The sequence below is a fragment of the Anolis sagrei genome, chromosome 1 (genome assembly GCF_037176765.1).
Source record: "Anolis sagrei isolate rAnoSag1 chromosome 1, rAnoSag1.mat, whole genome shotgun sequence".
Taxonomy (NCBI): Eukaryota; Metazoa; Chordata; class Lepidosauria; order Squamata; family Dactyloidae; genus Anolis; species Anolis sagrei.
This window is the reverse complement of record NC_090021.1, coordinates 256,131,137-256,152,426: the sequence shown is the minus strand read 5'-3', so window position 1 is coordinate 256,152,426 and position 21,290 is coordinate 256,131,137. Positions and strand designations below refer to the sequence as shown.

Below are 21,290 nucleotides of genomic sequence, written 5' to 3'. Positions count from 1 at the left end.
ATAATCACATAGAAAAGAATGCTGTGATCACTAGGGACCTCATCACACCAGAACATGGATCCATATTAAATCCTGTTTCTGCGTCTTGCAGAATTATGGGTCTTGTAGTTTAGGGAGGAGGCTTTAAACTGCTCAGCCAGAGAGGTCTTGGTCCTCACTAAACTACAAATCCCAGAATTCTGCAGAAGGCAGAAATTGGATTTAAAGTTGATCCATAGTCTAGTGTGATGAGGCTGTAACAGTCAACATGGATTTCTCAAAAACAAGTCATGCCAGATTAATCTTATCTCTTTGATAGAGTTTCAAGCTTGGAAGATGTAGAGAATTCTGTAGATGTAGCATATCTTGATTTCAGTAAGGCTTTTGACAAGGTCCCCAACAAATCAACAAACTAGTAAAATGTGGACTAAATAATACTACTGGATTTGTAATTGGTTAAGTGACTGAACCCAAAGGGTGCTCACAATGGTTCTACTTCTTCCTGGAAAGAAGTGACTAGTGGAGTGCAGCAGGATTCAGTCTTGTTCAACATCTTTATTAATGACTTGGATGAAGGTTTAGAGAGCATGCTTCTCAAGTTTGCAGATGATACCAAATTGGGAGAGATATCTAATAATCCAGAATTCAAAACATCCTTAACAGATTAGAGAGCTGAGCCAAAACTAACAAAATGAATTTTAACAAGGGGAAATGTGAGATACTACACTTAATCAGAAAAATATGAAATGTACAGATACAGGATGGTGATACCTGGCTTGACAACAACGCATGTGAAAGTGATATTGGAGTCTTAGTAAACAACAAGTTGAACATGAACCAACAATCCAATGCCGCAGGTAAAAAAAGCCAATGGGATTTTGGGCTTCATCAAAAGGAGTATAGTATCTAGATCAGGGAAAATCATGGTGCGCCTCTATTCTTCTTGGTCAGGCCTCACCAGTTCTTGGCATCACAGTTTAAGAAAGAGATTGATAAGCTGGAAAGTGCCCAGAGGAGGGCAACTAAAATGTTTAAATATTTGTAAGGATGCTATAAGGAAAAGGGAGCAGTCTTGTTTTCTGCTGCCATGGAGACTAAGCCAAGGAATAGTGGGTGCAAAGTTCAGGAAAGGAGATTCCACCTGAACATTAGGAAGAATTTCCTGACAACAAGAGCAGTTCAACAGTGGAACTCTCTGCCTCGGAGAGTGATGGAGGCTTCTTCTTTGGAGGCTTTTAAATGGAGGCTGGGTGGACATCTGTCAAGGGTATTTTGATTATGCTTTACTTGCATGGCAAAGCGTTTGACTGTTGAAATTTAGAATAGATGGTAGAGAACATCTACATACAACACTGTACCACTCCACTACTTTTCCATGGGGCAGATTCTCTATCAACTCCCTTTCAGCATTCAAATGACATGGCAGTCCCAAGGCCTTGCCACACTTTACAATAACAGAACTATGATTCTACTTTAACTGCCACAAATGCATCCTATTAAATCCTGGACATTGATGAGACACTAGCGCTTTTTAGCTGAGAGTTCTAAATTGCCTTCCTTCAACTGCAAATCCCTAGATTTCAGAGGAAACAACCATGGCAGTTAAAGTGGAATCATAATGTTATTACTGTGTAGCATAAAAGGTTCCCTGGCAGAAATTTTATATGATAAAATGAACTGGAACTGTTCCCTCTTAAACAGATTGCCTTTTAAGTAGACATTTGGAAACAGCATCTTAAGTGTTAGAAGAAGGAAAGTTTTTCATGGAAGAAATCTCAAAGAATGGGCGCATTTCACCAAGGGTAGACAAAAATGTATATGTACTTTACGAGATATAGTAAAGGAGCCCCCAGTGGCACAATGGGTTAAATGCTTGTGCTGGGAGGACTGCTGACTGACAGATCAGCGGTTCAAATTTGGGGAGAGTAGGTTGAGCTCTCTTTGTCAGCTCCAGCTCCTCATGCGGGGACATGAGAGAAGCCTCCCACAAGGATGGTAAAGCATCAAACATCTGGACATCCCTGGGCAATGTCCTTGCAGACAACCAATTCTCTCACACCCGAAGCAACTTAAATAATAATAATAATAATAATAATAATAATAATAATAATAACGCTTTATTTATATTCCACCCTTCTCACCCCGAAGGGGACTCAGGGCAGATCACAGTACATATACTTGGCAAACTTTTGATGCCGCTTTTGTATAGACAATACACAGACCGACTGTCCAGCTGTTTCTGACGCCATGGAAGGTTGGGCTTGAGTCCAGAGGATGCTGCTGCTTTATCCTCTGTGACGAAGAGCTGTCAGGACTTCCTCCTTCCTTTTGGTTGCCCAACCTTTTCTGATCTTCTTTCTTTATGGCATCGTAAAACAACTCCCTCGCTTTTTAGCAGTACCTAATTTCTCTAATTACAGCTAAAGCTGCTTTCAAATTGTTTAGGTAAACAATGAGCTAGGGTGTCATTTGGCAGCTCATGCCAACCCGGGGTTCGAACTTGCAACCTTTTGGTTGATAGATCTTACAATTGCTGATGATCTACCAGCTGTGCTAAACCTCCGGCCCCAGTTTTTCAAGTCGCTCTGTAGGGTGACTTTTTTTAATGTCAGGAGCGATATGCTCATATTTGTATAAGAGAGAGACTGCTTTGATGGAAGGATTTGAATGTTATCCTAGTCCCTTTCCCCTAACTTTTACATCTCTGTCCTACATAACATGCACTGCTAAATGTCTCCCATCTCCGTGATTTGTGGGCAGTTTGTTTGATTTTATTCACATTGTTTTAGTGAGTATATATCTTGTCCTTATGTGGGATGGAGCAGGGCCACTGAAAATAAAGCCAATTAAAACAAATATATCAAAATTAATTAAAATAATAGAAGTAAAATTAGGTCAGAAACCTTTATGAGCTGATTGAAAACCATGTTCACATAATCTTCTAAAAGACCTGGGAAAAGTAAAAGTGAAATGATGTAAGGTTAAGTAAATGTGACCCTCTGTGTAATGAGTGAACCATAAAGTAGGGTACTGCTGCTTAAGAACAAAGTGTAAAACAACCAAAATGGATGTCCAAAGAACAGTGGTGCCTATAGCAACATTCCCGCTAGGCACAATAAAACATCCCTTGATCCTTCCTACCCAACCAGAAAAAGAAAACACCAAATACTTGCCCTATTCTAAGATTTAAAAGAGACATGCACAAGAAATGGAAAAGGAGAGAAATCACCAAAGAGAAATTCATTGTACTAGAAGTCAAATGTTCTTTTTACATCATTGCCTGCTTGATTTTTCTGATTATCTACCGCTTGCTGTACTGGATCTCGACTGCCAATGGATTCTGCGTTTGGAACAACCTATGCCCAACTTAGCCCTGACTCACCAGGAACTGCAGACTGCTTTAACAGTCTTTGCAGAGTCCATTCTACCTTGGGCTTGCATGAATCAGGACATATTTTGCATATGCCAGCTGCACCTAGGTTATCTTTCCCAAGGAGATCATAATTGGAGCACCTGCCTCTAGTCAGGAAAACTTAATTCCTGGTTTGCTTCCTGAAGCCCCAGATCCTGCCCTGACTCTGTATCCCATCTCCTTGAGACTGTTGCTCCTGGTTTGCAGAGGTGAGTTCCTCGGTGCCATACTTCTCGTGCTGCTGACCTATGTTTGCCTCTGACTCTGATGCTGGGTGAAGAAACCTTTCCCCTTCATCTTCATCCTTAGCACAAGCCATGACAAACATGATGTTTCTAAAAACCATATTCTGTGCACACATAACAGAGTATATTATATGTGCATAGTATAGTATTACTTAGGGCTTAGCCTGATGTAAATATGCCCATGAGCAGTCCTGGATCCAGCATGTTTGTGCCAAATTCAAGGTCATTGTTCACACAACTGGAAAGTGCATCTTCTCCACTAGGGTTCCCTCATCTCATCTCCTTCATGTAACCACCATTAACTATCTAGACAAAGAGATCCACACGAGCTCCTGGCCATAGTATGTGTTTCTGCTGACATCAAAATGGGGCACCCGTGCAATCAGCTTCAAAGAGGGGGCAATGTCCCCTCTTTCTTTGTGGTTACACAGGTACCCCATTCTGATATTGTGTGACCAGGAAGGAGAGGAGAGCACCTGGTCATGTGAACACACCATTCCAATGTCTGCAGAAGTAGCAGTGAGGACCAGGATGTGTCATCGAGCTCCATAGCTAACTAGGAATGACATAGCCACAAACACCCCTTTCCTTGTGCTGATGAGTACAGAGGAGGATGCTGGTGCTGGTGGCCAATCTAGACAGCATGTTGGTCCAAATTAGGCCCAATCCAACTCTGTCCAGACTGACCCAAAGTTCTAGTGAACTCCGAAATATGCAGCAACTTTGCATGTAGCAGCTCACAGTCATTTGAAACAAAAACAAAAATAAAAAAATCTGAGATACTCACCAGAAGTAGCTTTGTGTCATGAAGACAAACAACCTTCCATTCAAGGTAAGTTTTGTTGTTGTTGCTGTTGCTGCTAGCATAGACAAGTTTTCAGGTCTGCTACTGAACTCACTCTGTTTTTACTTTGATACTCATTTGATATATTTTAGATATTATTCTGCAGTTGTATTTTTTATTTTATGGTGTGGATTTTTTTTACTTCAAAAACGCATCAGTGTCTGCTTTTAAAAATGAATACATTCACACTTTACATTTTAAGTGTACATTTAAAATATTGTAGATATTTTATGTATATTGTTCGGCATGAACTATGGTTAATAGTGAGTTTATGGAATCCCAGCTTCCTGAAAAGGTAGAGTTATTATCCTCAGCATAGAGATAAAAATACTTGCTGCCAAACCTTGGAACACATTGGGAATGTCAATTCTTTTTGCTTCTGTAATACCACCACTTAAATCTCTAAATGGCTAGAAGCTGCGAGATCTGAAAGAGTGCTTTTCTCACATGAGTACATTAAAGGTTAGGATTTTCTTGATGACTTATGCTAGTCTAATGCATACTCTCCAACATTTCAGAGGTGGACATTGGGACATGCATGGCCAGGCAACATCAGAATGTGGTCAAGATGGCAAATGTTATTAATGAATAGGCTTGCACATTGTGGATGAATTACTATTTGTTTCTGCTTGCCGGACACCAGAAGCCCCCATATCTGTAAATGGGTGTGCTGCTGAATTGCCTTTTTTGTTCTGCATAAAAAAAGCACCTCTTTCTGGCCCACTGGCTTGAATGGAGAACTTATGAGGATCCCTTTTCCCCTGGGAGCCTTTCCTTGCTTCCCTTCAAGGGACCCTGGGCGTCAGCAACAGGGTTAAGAAAGCACCCTATCTAGCACATTATGTGGGGTTTCCTACAGGCTCCCCTTCCATATCCTTCATTAAGACCTGGATTTTAAAAAAGCACCAGAGTTAAGATGCCACTCTTTCTGGATCCCTTTCCTTCAGTTTGTAGAGAAGGAGACCGGATTTAATGTTTTTAAAGCTGTTTCTACTCTAGAGGGGAGGCAGGCACACATGCTTTCCCTCTCAGCATCAGGAGCACACCACACAGCTTTCCAAGGCATTTAAAGGAGGGCCAGGGAAGGGAGAGTGATGACCTGGAGCTCAGTGGAGCTATTCCCCCTGGACTACCTTAAAAATCCCCTCTCTTGCCTGCAATATCCTTTCTGCTTGGGGTTTTGCTTCCTTAAAGCTGGTTCAAATCTCTACTCTAGAGGAAAGGTTGGCTTCTCTTTTGTTTGCTGGCATTACTATTACTAATAATATTACCTTTTAGAAATATTTTCTGAAAGAGATAGAATCATAGAGTTGGAAGAGACCTCATGGGCCATCCAGCCCAAGATGAAGGGAAGGAGAAAAATAAGCTAAAAGGCCAAGATGAAGGGAAGGAGAAAAATAAGCTAAAAGGCTGACTCTCCAAGATCCCAAACATTCGTGCACCCCGCCCACCGTCCCTCAGATCCCCAACTCCCAATCAATCCCACTGAATAAAAAGAAACAGGAAAATAAAGGAAAATAAAAATTCAACTGTGATGCTGAACAGGGGAAGAGGAGTCATGATTGGCTGCCACATGGTCCATTTTCAGATGGGAATCTGTGATGGCTTGGCCCTTGCCATTACAAATATTGAATCAACCCGAAGAAACCAGATTGGCCAAAGAGAATGGCTAAAATGGATCTGGGCTCAAATCTGTTAATGAATAAAAACGCACAAGCTAGGCAAGGTTGCAGAAGTTTGTGTTTACTTAAAGGTAAGATTTTGCCCCTTATCTCCCTTGTGGAGAATACATACTTTGGTACTTAGATATCAGTTTACAGCAATTGAAGCCAGCTGAGGATGAAGGGGAAAATGGCAGGTAGAGGTTGGATCTGGGATTTTTTTTAAGCAGCTGAAAAAGTGCAATGACTGTTCCTGCCAAATCAGAAAGATTGGAGGGTACTGATTAAATGCTGAAGTATGCCAGTGTATATTGCAGTTGGGGGATGAAAGAGTCTCTTTGATGAGAGAAAACTACCTGCTAAGCTCTTCAATAGCAGTAAAGCCATCAAGGTAACTTTCACTCTTGTCTGGTTGATACTGACACGATAAAAATAACTTTCACTCTTGCTAGAGAGGATTTCCTATATTGTCCCCATCACTGGGGCACCTGCAACCTTTTGGTCTCTGCCATCGCTCAGATGCTACTAACTATACTGGTGTAATTCTGCTGTCTGATTGGATATTAGCAAAAATCTTTATGATAAGCTGTGTCCATCTTTTGAGATGAGGCAGTTGACTACTGAAGAAAGGCCTTCTATGTAGTGCCCACCAAATTAGGCCTACAAAGCCTTCTCAGATATGCATGGATCACTATTAGATAATAAATGGAGTTAATCAAGAATTGCCATATTCTGTTATCCAAATCTTGCCTGTCTAATTTTGTATATGAAAAATAATTTGTGTGATATGCAAATTTATATAACATGCAAATTGTACACATTGATTGTTTGTTTGCTATACTCTAGCACTATATTTCAGCCTTGGAACTATTTGTACAGTAAATATTGATCTGAAAAAACTGGCATAATTTAATGCATAGGGACCTGGAACATGGAGTCTCCAGAGCAAATAGCGCCATATACAACATTTATGGGGTAAACATTCACCAGTTAATGCCTAACTTACAGAGTTGTAGTGGGGATAAATGGAAAGAGGATTACAGGAAGGGTTAGGGAATTTAAATAGGTTGCAATGTTGAAAAGTGGAACCCAAATTTGTTTAGCATGTAAATGCATTGTAGCTGCATGCAAGCAGTCTTAAGTTTGCCACATAAGCAAGAAGAACTGACAAAAGAGTGGATCCCTTGTCACATTAATTTGTATGTAGTTTTCAAGTGTTGAAAGAGCAGGTTGTCAGAAATTGAGGCATCCAAAGATGGGAGAAGCCTGTATCATATAAAGTGACCATGGCAATAACAGATGGAGTATACTTTTGGCCTGGTTTTGAATGGGACACTTCATTTTATTGCTAAATTAGTTTGCCGTAGCATTTTCTCCAAAATTAATAAAAAATGCTATAAAAAACCACGAATCCTCCTCTTTCGAACTGTTGCAGAATAGCAGTTAGTAATGGAAACAGCTAAAACATTTAAACATAGGTAATAATTCACTACATAATAACATCAATAAAAACATCATAAAACAATAAATCCTCCGCATTTCATTACCAAATCATTATCCAGTTGTGTTGTCCAGCCATTCCGAGATCAGAGTTTATCTGCTCCACTCAGGGCCGTAGCCAGAAAAAAAATTCGGGGAGGGTTGAAATTTTTTTGGGGGGGGGGAGTTTTGAAAATGGGGGGGGGTTGAAAATTTCGGAGGGGGGAGTTGAAACCTGCCTCCTAGCTCACGCTGAAGCAAAGAGCACAGCAGGGGGCAGAGCAACCTTCAATAGCCTGCAGCTCCGCCCCTGTCAACCACCTCCACCAAGTCTGGCCTCCTTAATGAGAGCATTCAACGCCCCGCCCCCCCGACTTGGTTGCTTCGCTACATCGGCTATTGCTGCAAGTAATGACAGTGTGAATAAATTGTCAATATTTGCTTGAAATAGTGCTTGCAGTTCTGGAGGGACTCTTTAATTTTTTACGTCTCATAGACTTAGCATGGAGATTTGGTTAACCAGTTAAAATTCAGAAGTAAACCAGGTTTATTTTTTTTAACCTGAAAATTTGGGGGAGGGGTTGAACCTCTAACCCCCCCCCCCCCCTCGCTACAGGCCTGGCTCCACTGACTTTGGGAAAGCCTGCTTAAATAGCCAGGTTTTGACTCTTTTATGATATGTTAAGAGGGTGGAGGCCGGGGAGGGTGGGGGCTGGGGAGGGCATTCCACGCCAAGGGGCCACCGCTGAGAAGGCCCTGTCTCTCATCCCTGCTAGCCGAACCTGTGAAGATGGCAGGGCCAAGAGCAGGACCTCCCCAGAAGATCTTAAGTTCCTAGATGGTTCGTAAGGAGAGATACGTTTGGACAGATAATCAGGGCCAGAACTATTTAGGGCTTTATAGGTTAAAGCCAGCACTTTGAATTGTGCTCGGTAGCAGATTGGTAGCCAGTAGAGCTGGTTCAACAACAGTACAAGTGAACGAGATCTTGGAGTCTTAGTTGACAACAAGTTGAACATGAGCCAACAGTGTGATGCAGCAGCTAAAAAGCCAATGGGGTTTTGGGCTGCATCAAGGGAAGTAATGGTGCCCTTCTATTCTGCTTTGGGCAAGCCTCACCTGGAATGCTGTGTTCAATTCTGGGCACCACAGTTCAAAAGAGATATCGACAAGCTGGAAGATGTCCAGAGGAGGGCAATTAAAATGATCAAAGGTCTTGAGACCATGCCCTATATGGGGTATATTGAAAAGCTGGGGAAGTTTAACTTGCAGAAGCGAAGATTGAGAGGAGACATAATAGTCATGTATCAATATTTGAAAGGCTGTCATAAGGAAGAGGGGGCAGGCTTGTTTTCTGCTGCTTTGCAGACTAGAACCCGGAGTAATGGGTTTTAATAACAGGAAAGTAGATTCCACCTGAACTTTCTGACTGTGAGAGCTGTTCAACAGCAGCACTCTCTGCCTTGGAGTGTGGTGAAATCGCCTTCCTTTGAGACTTTTAAACAAAGGATGGGTAGCCATCTGTCTGGAGTACTTTGATTGTGCTTTTCCTGTATGGCAGGGGTTGAACTATATGTCCCATATGGTCTCTTCCAATTCTACGATTCTATGAAATTAACAGCATAATAGTGTTCACTTTATTGCAAATAGTTCCAGGGTTCGTTTGTTTTTTTTGTACAGTTGTATTATGTTTTTGGTTTATAGTTTATTCTTATTTCATTGTAATCATTTTGGAAACTACATATTTTGGAAACAAGCTGACATGTTTTTCATCCTTTTTTCATGTTTACTTCTGTTTGTTAATAGCCCACCCCCTATATGTGTGTGTGATTAATTGTATCCTTCTGGGATTCAGAACAAACTTGAGATAAGTGTTTCTGGCTTGCTTTTTAATCACACAGATATGAGCACATCCAGGAGCAATCTTTGTTCACTTCGCGGTATACGGTCGGTGTAGTTGTTGTCAAGCCCTAAGTCTATGAAAACTTATGCTACCCACTTAGTCACGAAGGTGTTACAGGATCCCTTTCCATACTGATGCTAGTGCACAGCAGTAGCCTTGAAATGTTATTGTCTGCCTACTGCTATTTTTAGTACTTTTTATTTTATCTTGATTGCTTCTAACATTAAAACTTACATAAGACAGTGGGATATAAAAGTTAAAATAATTAAAAATATCAAGATAAATTTCAAGCACGAGAGGCATTGTAAAGCAAAAATGTTCTGCTAGTGCTAATTGAAATAGAGCATTTCATCAGAGGGATTCAAAGATGTGTTGACTTAACATTCATCAATCTATTAAAGGGGTCAGATATAGCTGGGAATGGCAATTTAATTTAGGCCAAACTTTGTAATATAGTAGAAATAGTCACAAGAATTTTACAAGATGAAAACCAAACTCTGCATATCTTCTAAGCATTGAAGCTGTAGTTTGACATTTTGGCTTAAGCAGTCACCAATTTCTCTCTCCCCCCCCCCCCCCACACTCTTTGTTTACCACTAACAGCTGTATGAAAGAAGGAGGATTTATACACCTTGACCTAGCCATTGGTATCTGGAAGATAATTGTACCGTAGATTGATGAAACTATTTTATACAAGTATATCTCGTTGGTGGCTTGATAGCACCTTGAATTTAGTAGAATTTTATTGTGCAGTTTGATGACTTATGACTCTGGACCTTGTTCTATTCTTGCCACATCTCTTACTTCTTGCAGAATAAATAGGGGAAATAATATACACCTTGTTATTTTCCCCTTGTAATTAGTAAAGGTGAACTTTAACTTTAAATCTTGAATGTAATAAACATTGGCTTTCTTTTTTTACAGTTTATTGCCTTCTTTTTCTGCACTTTCTCCCTAATTTCTTTCTCACCTAAGACATGAATTCATCCACAAATCTGAAAGAAAGATTTCTTGTGGAGCCCCAAGAAATGTTATTATATTATAATGATTTATCTATCTCAGGCATATATATATATATATATATATATATATATATATATCGTGTGTGTGTGTGTGTATATATATATATATATATATATATATATATATCGTGTATATATATATATCGTGTATATATATACACCTAATAAATATATTATGTATATTTATTATCCATGGGCAAACCTTTGGACACAGGGGCCACATTGCATTTTTAAATTTGACAGACAGGCTAGTCCAGTGGCAGATGGATAGAGAATATTTGTATGAAAAAACCCGCATTCCTATGCACACTGCCCATATCTTGTTTGTAGTGTAAGAAAAGAAAGAAAGAAAGAACAATATGACATTTAAAATTAAGAGCAATTTTAACTAACATAAAACTAACAGTATTTCAGTGGAAGACCCCTGGGGGTCATCCAGTCCAACTCCCTTCTCCCATGCAGGAAAAGGGTACTAGGAGCAAGGAAGATGTGCGGATCTGCATGGCAAGGAAGGACAGGAGGGGAGGGGAATAGAAAGAGAAGGAGAGAGGGAAGGGAACGGATGGAAGGAGAAAGGAATGAAGGAAGAGAAGAAGGGCAAGGGTAAGAAAGGGAAGGGGAAGGAAAGGAAGGAGAAGAGAAGAAGAGGAGAAGCTCTTCACAGCCGGGGTCACCAGTCTCAGGTTGTTCCAGCTCTCGATTGCGATGGTGGCGGTGGCGGGATCCAAGCACTGCTTCTCCATTGAGCCCTTGGTGAGCAAGGACCTGCTCCTGCTGGAAAGGGCCCTGCAGCTGGCCCTGGGCTACCCCCCATGGGGCCTGGAAGCTGCTTTCCCCGCCAGCACTGCCGCTGTGCCCCTGGGCCCCCCTGACCTATACTCTGTGGGACCCCCCACCACCCAGCTACTCTTCACTGAGAGCCCCACCGGCGCTCCTGGTTCCACCACACATCCCCTTTCCACTGCCATGCCAAAAGGACCCTGCCCTTCTTCACTGTCCCACTTTCAACAGTGGGTGCTTCTGGTAGCATGCTGTAAAGAACTCCTTACCTTAAGCAGCTAGAATGTGGGCCTGGCGAAGCCCTGGTGGCCATCTTAGGATAGGGAAACAAGGAGATGCCATCTTAGTTTATGGGTTTTCTAGAGGGGGTGTGCCCTAATCCAGGAAGCAGAGATTAGACAGCCAAGATTGGTTAGCGTTCAAAAAGAAAAAAAATGTACCTTTTGAACTGAGGCTTGAGTTGGCAGTTGGAATTTGTCCGTTGGGAGAGTTTGTCAGTTGGTGATAACAGTTGGTTGGTGTTAGATAGGAGAGCTGGGTTAATCTTTTGTGGTATTCAAAAGCTAGAGAAATTAGCTAGGAATACAGATAGTGGAACAGGACCTTGTTTATGGTCTGTCCTTTGTCCCTGAGAAAGGCTAGGCCAAAGGCTAGGTTCCAGAAAGGGGGAAATTTGGTTTGGAATTATTATCAGAGATTAATTTCCTGAGATAATCAAGATTTGATCCCAGAACCCATCTAAGAATTGTACATCAAACGTAAACAGAAGCTTACTAGTAACTTACCGAAACCACAACGCATTTGTACCAGAAGAAGTCTAAACCTGTTAAATAAAAGTTTTATTATTGTTAGCACTTTACAACAGCTTTATTGTGAACATCATTGTGATTTAAACCCTCTAAATAAAACAAACACCACGGTAACACAAAAGGGTGTTACTAAGTATACTCTTCACATACAACTCAGCCTGAATATCAAACAAAAAGGTGGCAGCGAAAACAATTGAAGCAACAGTTTCAAGATCTCCCAGTTGCCTCTTTCCCATTTTAAAATATTCCCCTGCACCTATATATAAGTTTGTTGGCAGCTTGTGGGAATTACTATTTTAAAATACCCTGTTCCTTTCCCTGCTAAGTTCCTTATAATTGATGGCAATCGGCTAGTATAGTTTCCCCAGGTTCCTTATAATTGGTGAAGCAGTGAGGGGCAATTATTTCTATATCTTGCCCTGTCTGATAAATTAAAATTATTTAAAATCTTCTCTCTATTACTCGATTGTTCCGGAATATCCTTATACATGCGCTTCCACTGTTTTGGTGGTGGGGGAGCAAACAGCTGACCAGTTCCTTACCACCATGTGTTTGGAGGGGGAGGAGGGAAGCATGGAGCCCATGACTCTGCTTTGCAGAGCCCTAAATGCTCTGTAGAGCAAAGTTTGGGAACTGCTGGTTTATTCTAGCTTGCCAGTTTAGGGATATTAGGGGGACCTGTCTATTAGCAACTTGTTAGAAATTTGCTTGTACTGTTCTCTCTTTCTATAACTATCTATCTTTGGATGAGTCTTGTCTGCATGGTTCAGTTTACTTTCTTTGCTTCTGTCCTATGTTTCTCCAGGGATGCATCTTTCATTTGCTTCAGCCTTGTTGAATATTGTACATATTTTTTGGGGGGGGAGGCAAGTGTTATGTTAGGCTGCATTAAGAGAAGCATTATTCCCAAGTCAAGAAAAGTGATAGTCCCACTATATTCTGTACTGATTAGGTTTTATTTGGAGTACTGCATTCCATTCTGAATGCCTTACTTTAAGAAGGATTCAGACAAGTTAGAACATGTTCAAATATGGACAACAAGGATGATAAGATAAACAGAGAACAACATAGTAGAGGTTAAAGGAATTGGACCTGTTCAGCTTGATGAAGAGAAGACCAAGAAGTTACATGATTATACTCTTTAAATACCCCAAGGGTTCCCACAAGGGGAGAGTGCTGGTTTATTTTCTGCTGCCTCAGATGGTAGAACTAGATTTAATGGTTTTATGTTATAGTAGAGTAGATTTGAACTAAATCATAGAATGATAGAGTTGGAAGAAACCTCATGGAATTTCCAGTCCAACCCCCTGCCAAGAAGCAGGAAAATAGCATTCAAAGTACCCCTGACAGATGGCCATACAACCTCTGTTTAAAAGAAGAAACCTCCACCACACTTAGTGGCAGAGAGTTCCACTGCTGAATAGCTCTCAAAGTTAGGAAGTTCTTCCTGATGTTCAGGCGGAATCGCCTTTCCTTGTTCTACATCCTAGTCTCCAGGGCACTAGAAAACAAGCTCCCTCCCTCCTCCCTATTACTTCCCCTCACATATTTATACATGGCCATCATGTCTCCTCTCTGTCTTCTCTTCTGCAGGCTAAACATGCCCAGCTCTTTAAGCCCACGAAGTTTAGAAGGAACATTAGAAGGAACTTCTTTTTTTAAAAATATATTTTATTGAATTTTCTGTGACATAATTTAAAAAACAAGGGGGAAGAAAAAAACGAGTATATAGTGCAAGGGAAGGGGAGGGAAAGGGGGAAAAGCAGAGAAGGGACGGGAAACTAGGTCGGTAAATAAAAAAAGAGAAAAGAAGAAAAAAAGTTGCATGTCTTCGTGGCTTCCTAAGTAAGTTAGTGGAGGTGTTCTCCTTTTCTCTGTCTTCTATCCTTTCGTCTGTCGTAGACTTCTCACCTTCCTTCTTCCTAGAGGTATTTACTTTTATTTAAACTATCGTCTTATATTTTATCTCCTTTAAATAGTCAGTAATTTTTCCCCAATTTGTCTCTTGTGTCGGATTATCCTTACTTCTGGATATTAAAAATGTAAGTCTGTCCATATTTCTAATGTCATGCACTTTCTGTAGCCATTCTTCTGGTTCTGGTATTTCTTCTTTCTTCCATAATTTTGCGTAACACATCCTCGCCGCTGTTGTTAGTAAAAATAATAGTTTGTCAGTATTTTTTTTCCATTTTTGATGTTGTCATTCCTAACAGGAATATTTCTGGTTTTAGTAGGATATTTATACCTAACATCTTTTGCATTATTTCATGTATTTTTTTCCAATATGGCTTTGCCTTATCGCATGTCCACCACATGTGAAACAGAGTGCCTTCCTTCTTTCTACATTTCCAACAGCTTGTGTTGACATTGCTATAGCATTTGCCTAATTTATACGGTGTCATGTACCATCTATATGCCATTTTTAACCAATTTTCCTTAAGATCTGTTGCATACGTATATTTTAATTTCTTCGTCCAGATTTCTTTCCATTCCTCTATTTTTATATTTCTTCCAATATTTTATTTTCATCTCTTCATATATTCTTTTTCTTCACTCGGGTCCTTGTTCCATTCTCTTAATTTTTTGTATATCTTTGTTATTTTTTTCCCCGTCTGCATTATAGTGTCCCAGAATGTTGTTTGTTCTTCGAAACCAATCTTTTCGTCTGTTTTGAAACTTTCTTTTATCTGCCCAAATTGAAACCATGAAATTTTCCTGTTGATTTCCTTCATCTCTTGTTGAGTTTTTAGGATTATTTTCCCTTTTTCTTTTTTCACCAATTCTTTACATTTTGGCCAATCGTTCCATCCTAATTCCCTTCTTTGTACAGCTTCCAATGGTGATATCCACAATGGTGTTTTCTCACAGATTTTTGTCTTATATTTTTCCCATATTTGATATATAGCCGATCGTATAAAATGATTTCCAAACTTTTTTTCTTTTTTGACTCCTTCGTACCATAAATACTGATGCCATCCTGCTCTTAAGTCTATTCCTTCTAGATTCAATAATTTTTCATTTTCTAATTTTGACCATTCCCGTATCCACATTAATGCGCATGCTTCGAAATATATCTTGAATTCTGGTACTCCCATGCCGCCTCTTTTTCTTTCCTCAATCATATTTTTAAATTTTATTCTTGATTTTTTCTTTTGCCATATAAAATTATCATGTCTTTATTCTATTCTTTCAGCAGTTTTTGATTTCTTATTATTGGCAAATTTTGGAAGAGGAAAACCATTTTTGGTAATATTTTCATCTTCACTGTCACTATTCTCCCTAATAGACTTAGATTTAGACTTTTCCAATTTTCCATATCTTTTTTTATTTTCTTCTATGTTTCTGTATAATTATTTTGTAACAGATGTAAGTTTTTTGTTGTCAAAATAATCCCTAAGTATTTTAATTTTTGCACGATTTTTATCTTCCATACTTCCTCTATCTTCTTCTGTTCTTTGGCTGATATGTTCTTCGTCAATGCTTTCGTCTTTTCTATATTTATTTTGAATCCTGCTACTGTTCCAAATTCTCCTATCATTGTTAACCATTTTCCTAGTCTTTCCAGGGGGTCCTCTATAATGCAAATTAATTCATCAGCAAATGCTTTGATTTTATATTCTTTTCCTTGTATTTTCGTGCCCTTTAATTCTTTCTCCTCTCTTATTTTGTCCATTAGGACTTTTAAAGTTAATATAAATAACAAAGGCGACAATGGGCAGCCCTGTCTGGTTCCTTTTTGGATTTCTAGGCTTTCTGTTTCCTATCCGTTTATCAGTATTTTTGCTTCTTGTTTTTCGTAGATGGCATTTATTATATTTTGGAAGTAGTAGCCAATGTCCATTTCTTTCATTAAAAATTTCAGGAAGTTCCAATTTACATTGTCGAAATCCTTTTCCGCGTCGATAGCCAATAACATCACTTTCTTTTGGTTTTTAATTTCATAATATTCAATTAAATCCACAATTGTTCTCACGTTTTGATTTTTATTTCTTTTGGGTAAAAAACCTGCTTGGTCCTCTTTTATTGTCTTGCTTAGTAATTTCTTCAATCTTTCTGCAATTATGAAACTAAATATTTTATAATCCAAATTTAAGAGAGAGATAGGTCTATAATTTTTTACGTTATCAGGGTCTGTATTCTCTTTGTGGATCACACATATGGTTGCTTGTCTCCAAGTTTCCGACATCTTCTTGGTTTGTCTTATTTCGTTCATAATTTTTTTTTAGATAGGGTTCATTTTGGAAAGTTTTGTAATATATCGCTGTTAAGCCATCTGGGCCTGGCGCTTTATTTGCCTTCATACTTCTTATTGCCTCTTTTATTTCTTGTTCTATTATTTCTTTGTTTAACTCTTCTCTCTGTTCGTCTGATTTTTTTTTAATTTTCTGTTTACACAAGTACTCTGTTACCTCCTCTGCTTTTATCTCTTCTTCCTGATATAAATTCTTATAGAAGTTCCTGAATTGGTTTCTTATTTCCTCCTCTTTTGTATAGACTTTGTTCCCTTCTTTCAATCTCGTCACGTAGGATGCTTCTTTTTTCTTCCTTAACCTTTTTGCCAACCACTTCCCCAGTTTATTTGTGTTTGCAAAGTAGTCTTGTTTCATAAATTTTAATTGTTTTGCTCTTTCCTCCATTTCCAAAATTTCTCTTTGTTTATGTAGTAATATAAGGTTTTCTTTTATCTTTTTTTTCCTTTGGATTTCTTTTTAATCTGGCTTCTTCCTGGTTGATTTCTTGTCTAATTTCCTCCCTTTTTGTATTATTTTTTTTTCTTTCTTGCTTTTTGTTGGATAAAATATCCCCTCATGACCACTTTACTTGCTTCCCATACCGTGAACATATGTGTTTCTGGTTTGTCATTTGTCTTGAAAAATTCTTTCATAATTTCCCTGTTTCTCTCTATGTCTTCTTCTTTCGCCAATAAGTTTTCATCCAATTTCCATCTCCATCCTTTTTTTGCTTCATTTAATACTAATTCTAGAGGGCTGTGATCTCAATCCTCTCTTGAATAGATTTTTATTGTTTTGACTTCAATTAGTAAAGATTTTGACAGCCAAATCATCTCTATCCTAGACCACTTTTTGTGCCTTTCTGAAAAGGTGTGGCCTCTTGTCGTCTCGTTTTTTGTCCTCCATACATCACATAGGTTAAATTATTTCATCCAGTTTGTTATTGATTTTGGTAGATTTCCACTTGTTTTCTTATTTCCTTTTTTCTGTCTACTTTTCTTACTCCTATCTATTTCTCCATCTATGACTCCATTGAAGTCTCCTAATATTATCAGTTGATCGAATTCTTCTTGTTCTATCTGCGTTTTTACTTTTGTTGCAAAATTGATTTTTAAATCATTTGGAGCGTATATGTTACAAATTAGAATCTTCTTGCCTTGATTTTGTATAATCACTCCGAGGTATCTACAGTCTTCTTCTTTAAAGACCAATGTTGATGTGATTTTCCTATCTATGTATGTTGCTACGCCTTTTTTCTTGAGTCAATGCATAGTATAGATTCCCTAGGTTTTTGTTTTCTAGATGTGTCACATGTCGTTGGGCTATATGTGTTTCTTGTAGTGCCACTATATGGTAATGTTTTTTCTTTAATTTGTTGAAAACTTCTCTTATTCGGTGAATTTAGACCATTTATGTTATTCGAGTATATTTTCAGTTCTCCATGCATTTTGTTTCTTCTTCAACTTCTCTCTCCCTTCTCTCTTCTTCTCCCCTCTCTTCCTCTTCCTCCTCTTCTCCTTCCTCCTCTTCCTCCTCTTCTTCATTTTCCAATGGTTGGTCTTCATCTTCCTTTTTTGATTTTTTTACGGTCCAGCCTCTTAATTTCCTTCTGTATTCTTCTCTATTATTTTCTTCTTTGGCTGTTGTGTCTGGTTGGTTATTCTTGTTCTTATTTCCAAATCTTCTCTCTTTGCCTCTTTCTCTGTCTCTTTTTATTTCATCGAAAAAATCTCTGGCTCTTTCCTCATTTGTTATCCAATATCTTTGCTCTTTGTACGTAGCCATTAATCCTTCTTCTGTACCTGTAGCGTATGTTTTGTTTTTTTAACTCCTCTGTGAGGAATGTATATTTCCTTCTTCTTCTTAGGGCTGTCGCCGGAATTTCTTTCAGAATTGTTACTTTCTCACCTTTATAGAATATCTGTTTTTTCCCATTCAATCTCAGAATTTCATCTCTTATTGTCTTTTTAACAAGATGAACAATCACGTCTCGTGGCGTTTTATTTTTTCTCACATAATTTGTATTTATTCTGTAAATTCTATGTGTCTGCATTAAAGTGAGAGTGGTTTGTCAGTTAAAATCAAATGCGTAGAGAGGTTCTTCTCTGGATGTCATCCAAAAGATGCTGGGGGTGATCTAGCTGAAAATTGTGCGTTGATCCCATAGGCCCATTCCAACTTCCTGCTTCGCTGATTCTTTTAAAACAGGGTGCTGTATTGTTTTGGTAGAACTGTTTTCAACAGCTTTTATATTTTTACGAATTGTTTTAATAGTTGTTGAAATGATGATAAATATTTTCATTCTGTTTTAATATTTACATTTTGTACGTTTTTAATAGTCTTGCCTTTTAGGTTGTGAACCACTTTGGCTCCCAATCATGGGGAAAAAGCAGGGCCACAATAATAATGATGATTCACATTATTTGTGCTAATATACTTATCAGAGGTTGGTTGACTTTATTAAGATAGGCTGGAGAGTACTCCACAGAATTGATCATTACTCTAGAATGGTGAGATTTTATGCAAGTCCAATGGGTTACACTTAGAAACCTATAACTCAGTGTGCTAAGGATACCAACTTCGTAGCATTATCTACAAAGAGCTTTTTCAAGTGGACATTCAGAATCTAATTGAGGCCCTCATGTTTTTCAGAAATAATCTTCTTCCACTGGTGACAGCAGAATTACAGTCCCATCTATAATTTGGTGGTCTGATTTGACTATCCATAATTTCTATAATGCACATGATTTTCTGGATATATATTTGTGATATAATTTTGTGTGGTGCCCAGTTCTTTTGTATAGTACTAATATAGATATAGTACCTATATCTATATTCTCTGTAGCTGTATTTGACAAATCTTATGAAACATTGCTTCATCTTTCTTTAGATAATAGATGAGGAAGAAACACAGTTCATGAGCAACTGCCCTGTAGCTGTGACTGAGAGCACACCAAGAAGGAGGACACGCATTCAAGTATTCTGGACAGCACCTGCTTTGGGTACAGGCTGTGTAATTTTGAAGTAAGTAACTTTATGACTGAAATACATCCTTAAAGCCTCAATAACATAATGGGAGGAGAAAGGCTCTTAGTATATGATGGGGAGGAATGCATTTTTAGATACTTAGAAATTATAAGAGTGTGGTGTGATGGGGGAGAGTTTACTTCCGTCTTCTTACAAGATGGAGCTTACAATGGTAAGGCACTTATAAATTGCATGGGGAAAGGTCCTTAGAATGGATATATCATATCTAATCGCTGCATCAACCAAATCATTTGATTTTGTTTGGAAACACATGTGCCTCAGCTACCATAATTCACCATGTAATAGTCACACTTTTAATCCCTTTTTTGTAAAAAGAAGAAAAGAAAAAAAGAGTAGGGTGGGGGTGCAAGTATTATGCAAAGAAAAAAATGTGCAGAGTTGTCTGGGGTTTTCTCTCTCTTACATTTGAGAAAGCAGGACACAGAAGGAAGAGCCCCAGACCAAGCCCCCTCCTCAAAGGTTAGACTTTTTAAAAAGAAATACAAACAGAGCTGACTTGCAACTTCATCACACAAGGAAATTTCAGCATCCTAGGACAGTCCTGTCCCAGTTGAGCCACAGAACCTCACACCACCCATCACTTGACGTAGCCTCACTTCTCTCTTGCAAACAGAGCTCCCTGGGTTTGGGGCTTTCTCTCTCTTACTTCTGAGGAGACAGGCAGGAGGAGACCCAATTGACTACATTTGAATTTCTGTTTTAAAACTTCTTTACTACCTAGGAGGAAGGAGGGAGAAGGAAGAGCCCCAGGGAGCTCTAATGCATATGAAGAAATGAAAGGTTCTAACTTGGAGGCCAGTAAAAGGGGTGCAAATGTTATGTGGTCAGTTGCAATATTCCATTAAACCAAAGTGAAGAAAGCCTGAGATCAAGTCAGAACTGGGAAACCTTACATGTTTATTTATTTACAGTATTTCTATACCGCTTTTCTCACCCCTAGGGGGACTATAACTTTCACATTTCCACTAGCCAATCATGTGTTGTCATTCCACATTATCTACACTCCCTTTTGGAGTCTACCAAGATAATGGAACAGTACTCTTATTACATTAACAAGGTCTGCCTTTGTAATGTAATGGGGAGGGTGGTTAACTCTAGGTCTTAGGATTTGGCCCTCAGATCTCAGGATCCAGGATAATCCTGACCTGGTAACTCTAGTGGTGCTTTTAATGATACTATGGCTATACAACAGCCAAGGAATGTGGATCCTTGGTGGGCTAAGACCACATGTACTACCACCTGCAAATGAGAAATCCTGGATGCAGCATGAGCTTAAGGGGATGATCATTGAGTCTGCTTTGTGTTTCAGTGCATGTGGCAGTAATTTTTTTCATCACAATAGTCAACTGCTTGCCACAAAGCATTAGCAAAGGTTGAATTGTAACACTGGAGAGATTTCCTTAGAAGCACAATAATCCTTCAGATATCTTTTATATGATGTATGAAAAAAAACATCATATAAAATCCATGTTTTGTTGAGTCAGGAGAGAACCTGATGTGTATAATTGAACAGGACGGCACCTATCAAACACAAACAGTTACATTCGTTGTGTATTTTTTGTAGTCAATGATTAAGAGTATAATATAGCACCATGTTGTTGTGTGGGGGTAGCACAGTACATACCAATTATTATTTTGCTTTTGGCACCAAGTTAACATCATGTGCATTCCCCTATTCCCCACGCTTTGAGCGTGTTGAAATTACAGGGTTTAAAAGAAGCCTCTCCCCACCTTCCTTTTCCTGTCATTGTTTTACTCCCACTTAAATGCATACAAATACCAAGCACCATTTTTTCAATTGTTATAGCATCTATAAAAGCTGTAATGAAACCAAGATAAAATAAACCCTTAAAAAATCTTACTGCAAAAGCAGTTG

The 21,290-nt window shown here is 38.9% G+C and overlaps 1 protein-coding gene across 3 annotated transcripts in view; it reads left to right on the top strand.

The window, feature by feature from the left end:
- SPON1 (spondin 1) overlaps positions 1–21,290 on the top strand; it is a 408,791-nt gene that overhangs the window by 62,142 nt on the left and 325,359 nt on the right. For all 3 annotated transcript variants that reach the window (XM_067462685.1, XM_067462684.1, XM_060766576.2), the window contains exon 3: positions 19,257–19,390. In XM_067462685.1, the coding sequence (XP_067318786.1) occupies positions 19,257–19,390 (134 nt within the window). The remainder of the gene's footprint in view (positions 1–19,256; positions 19,391–21,290) is intronic.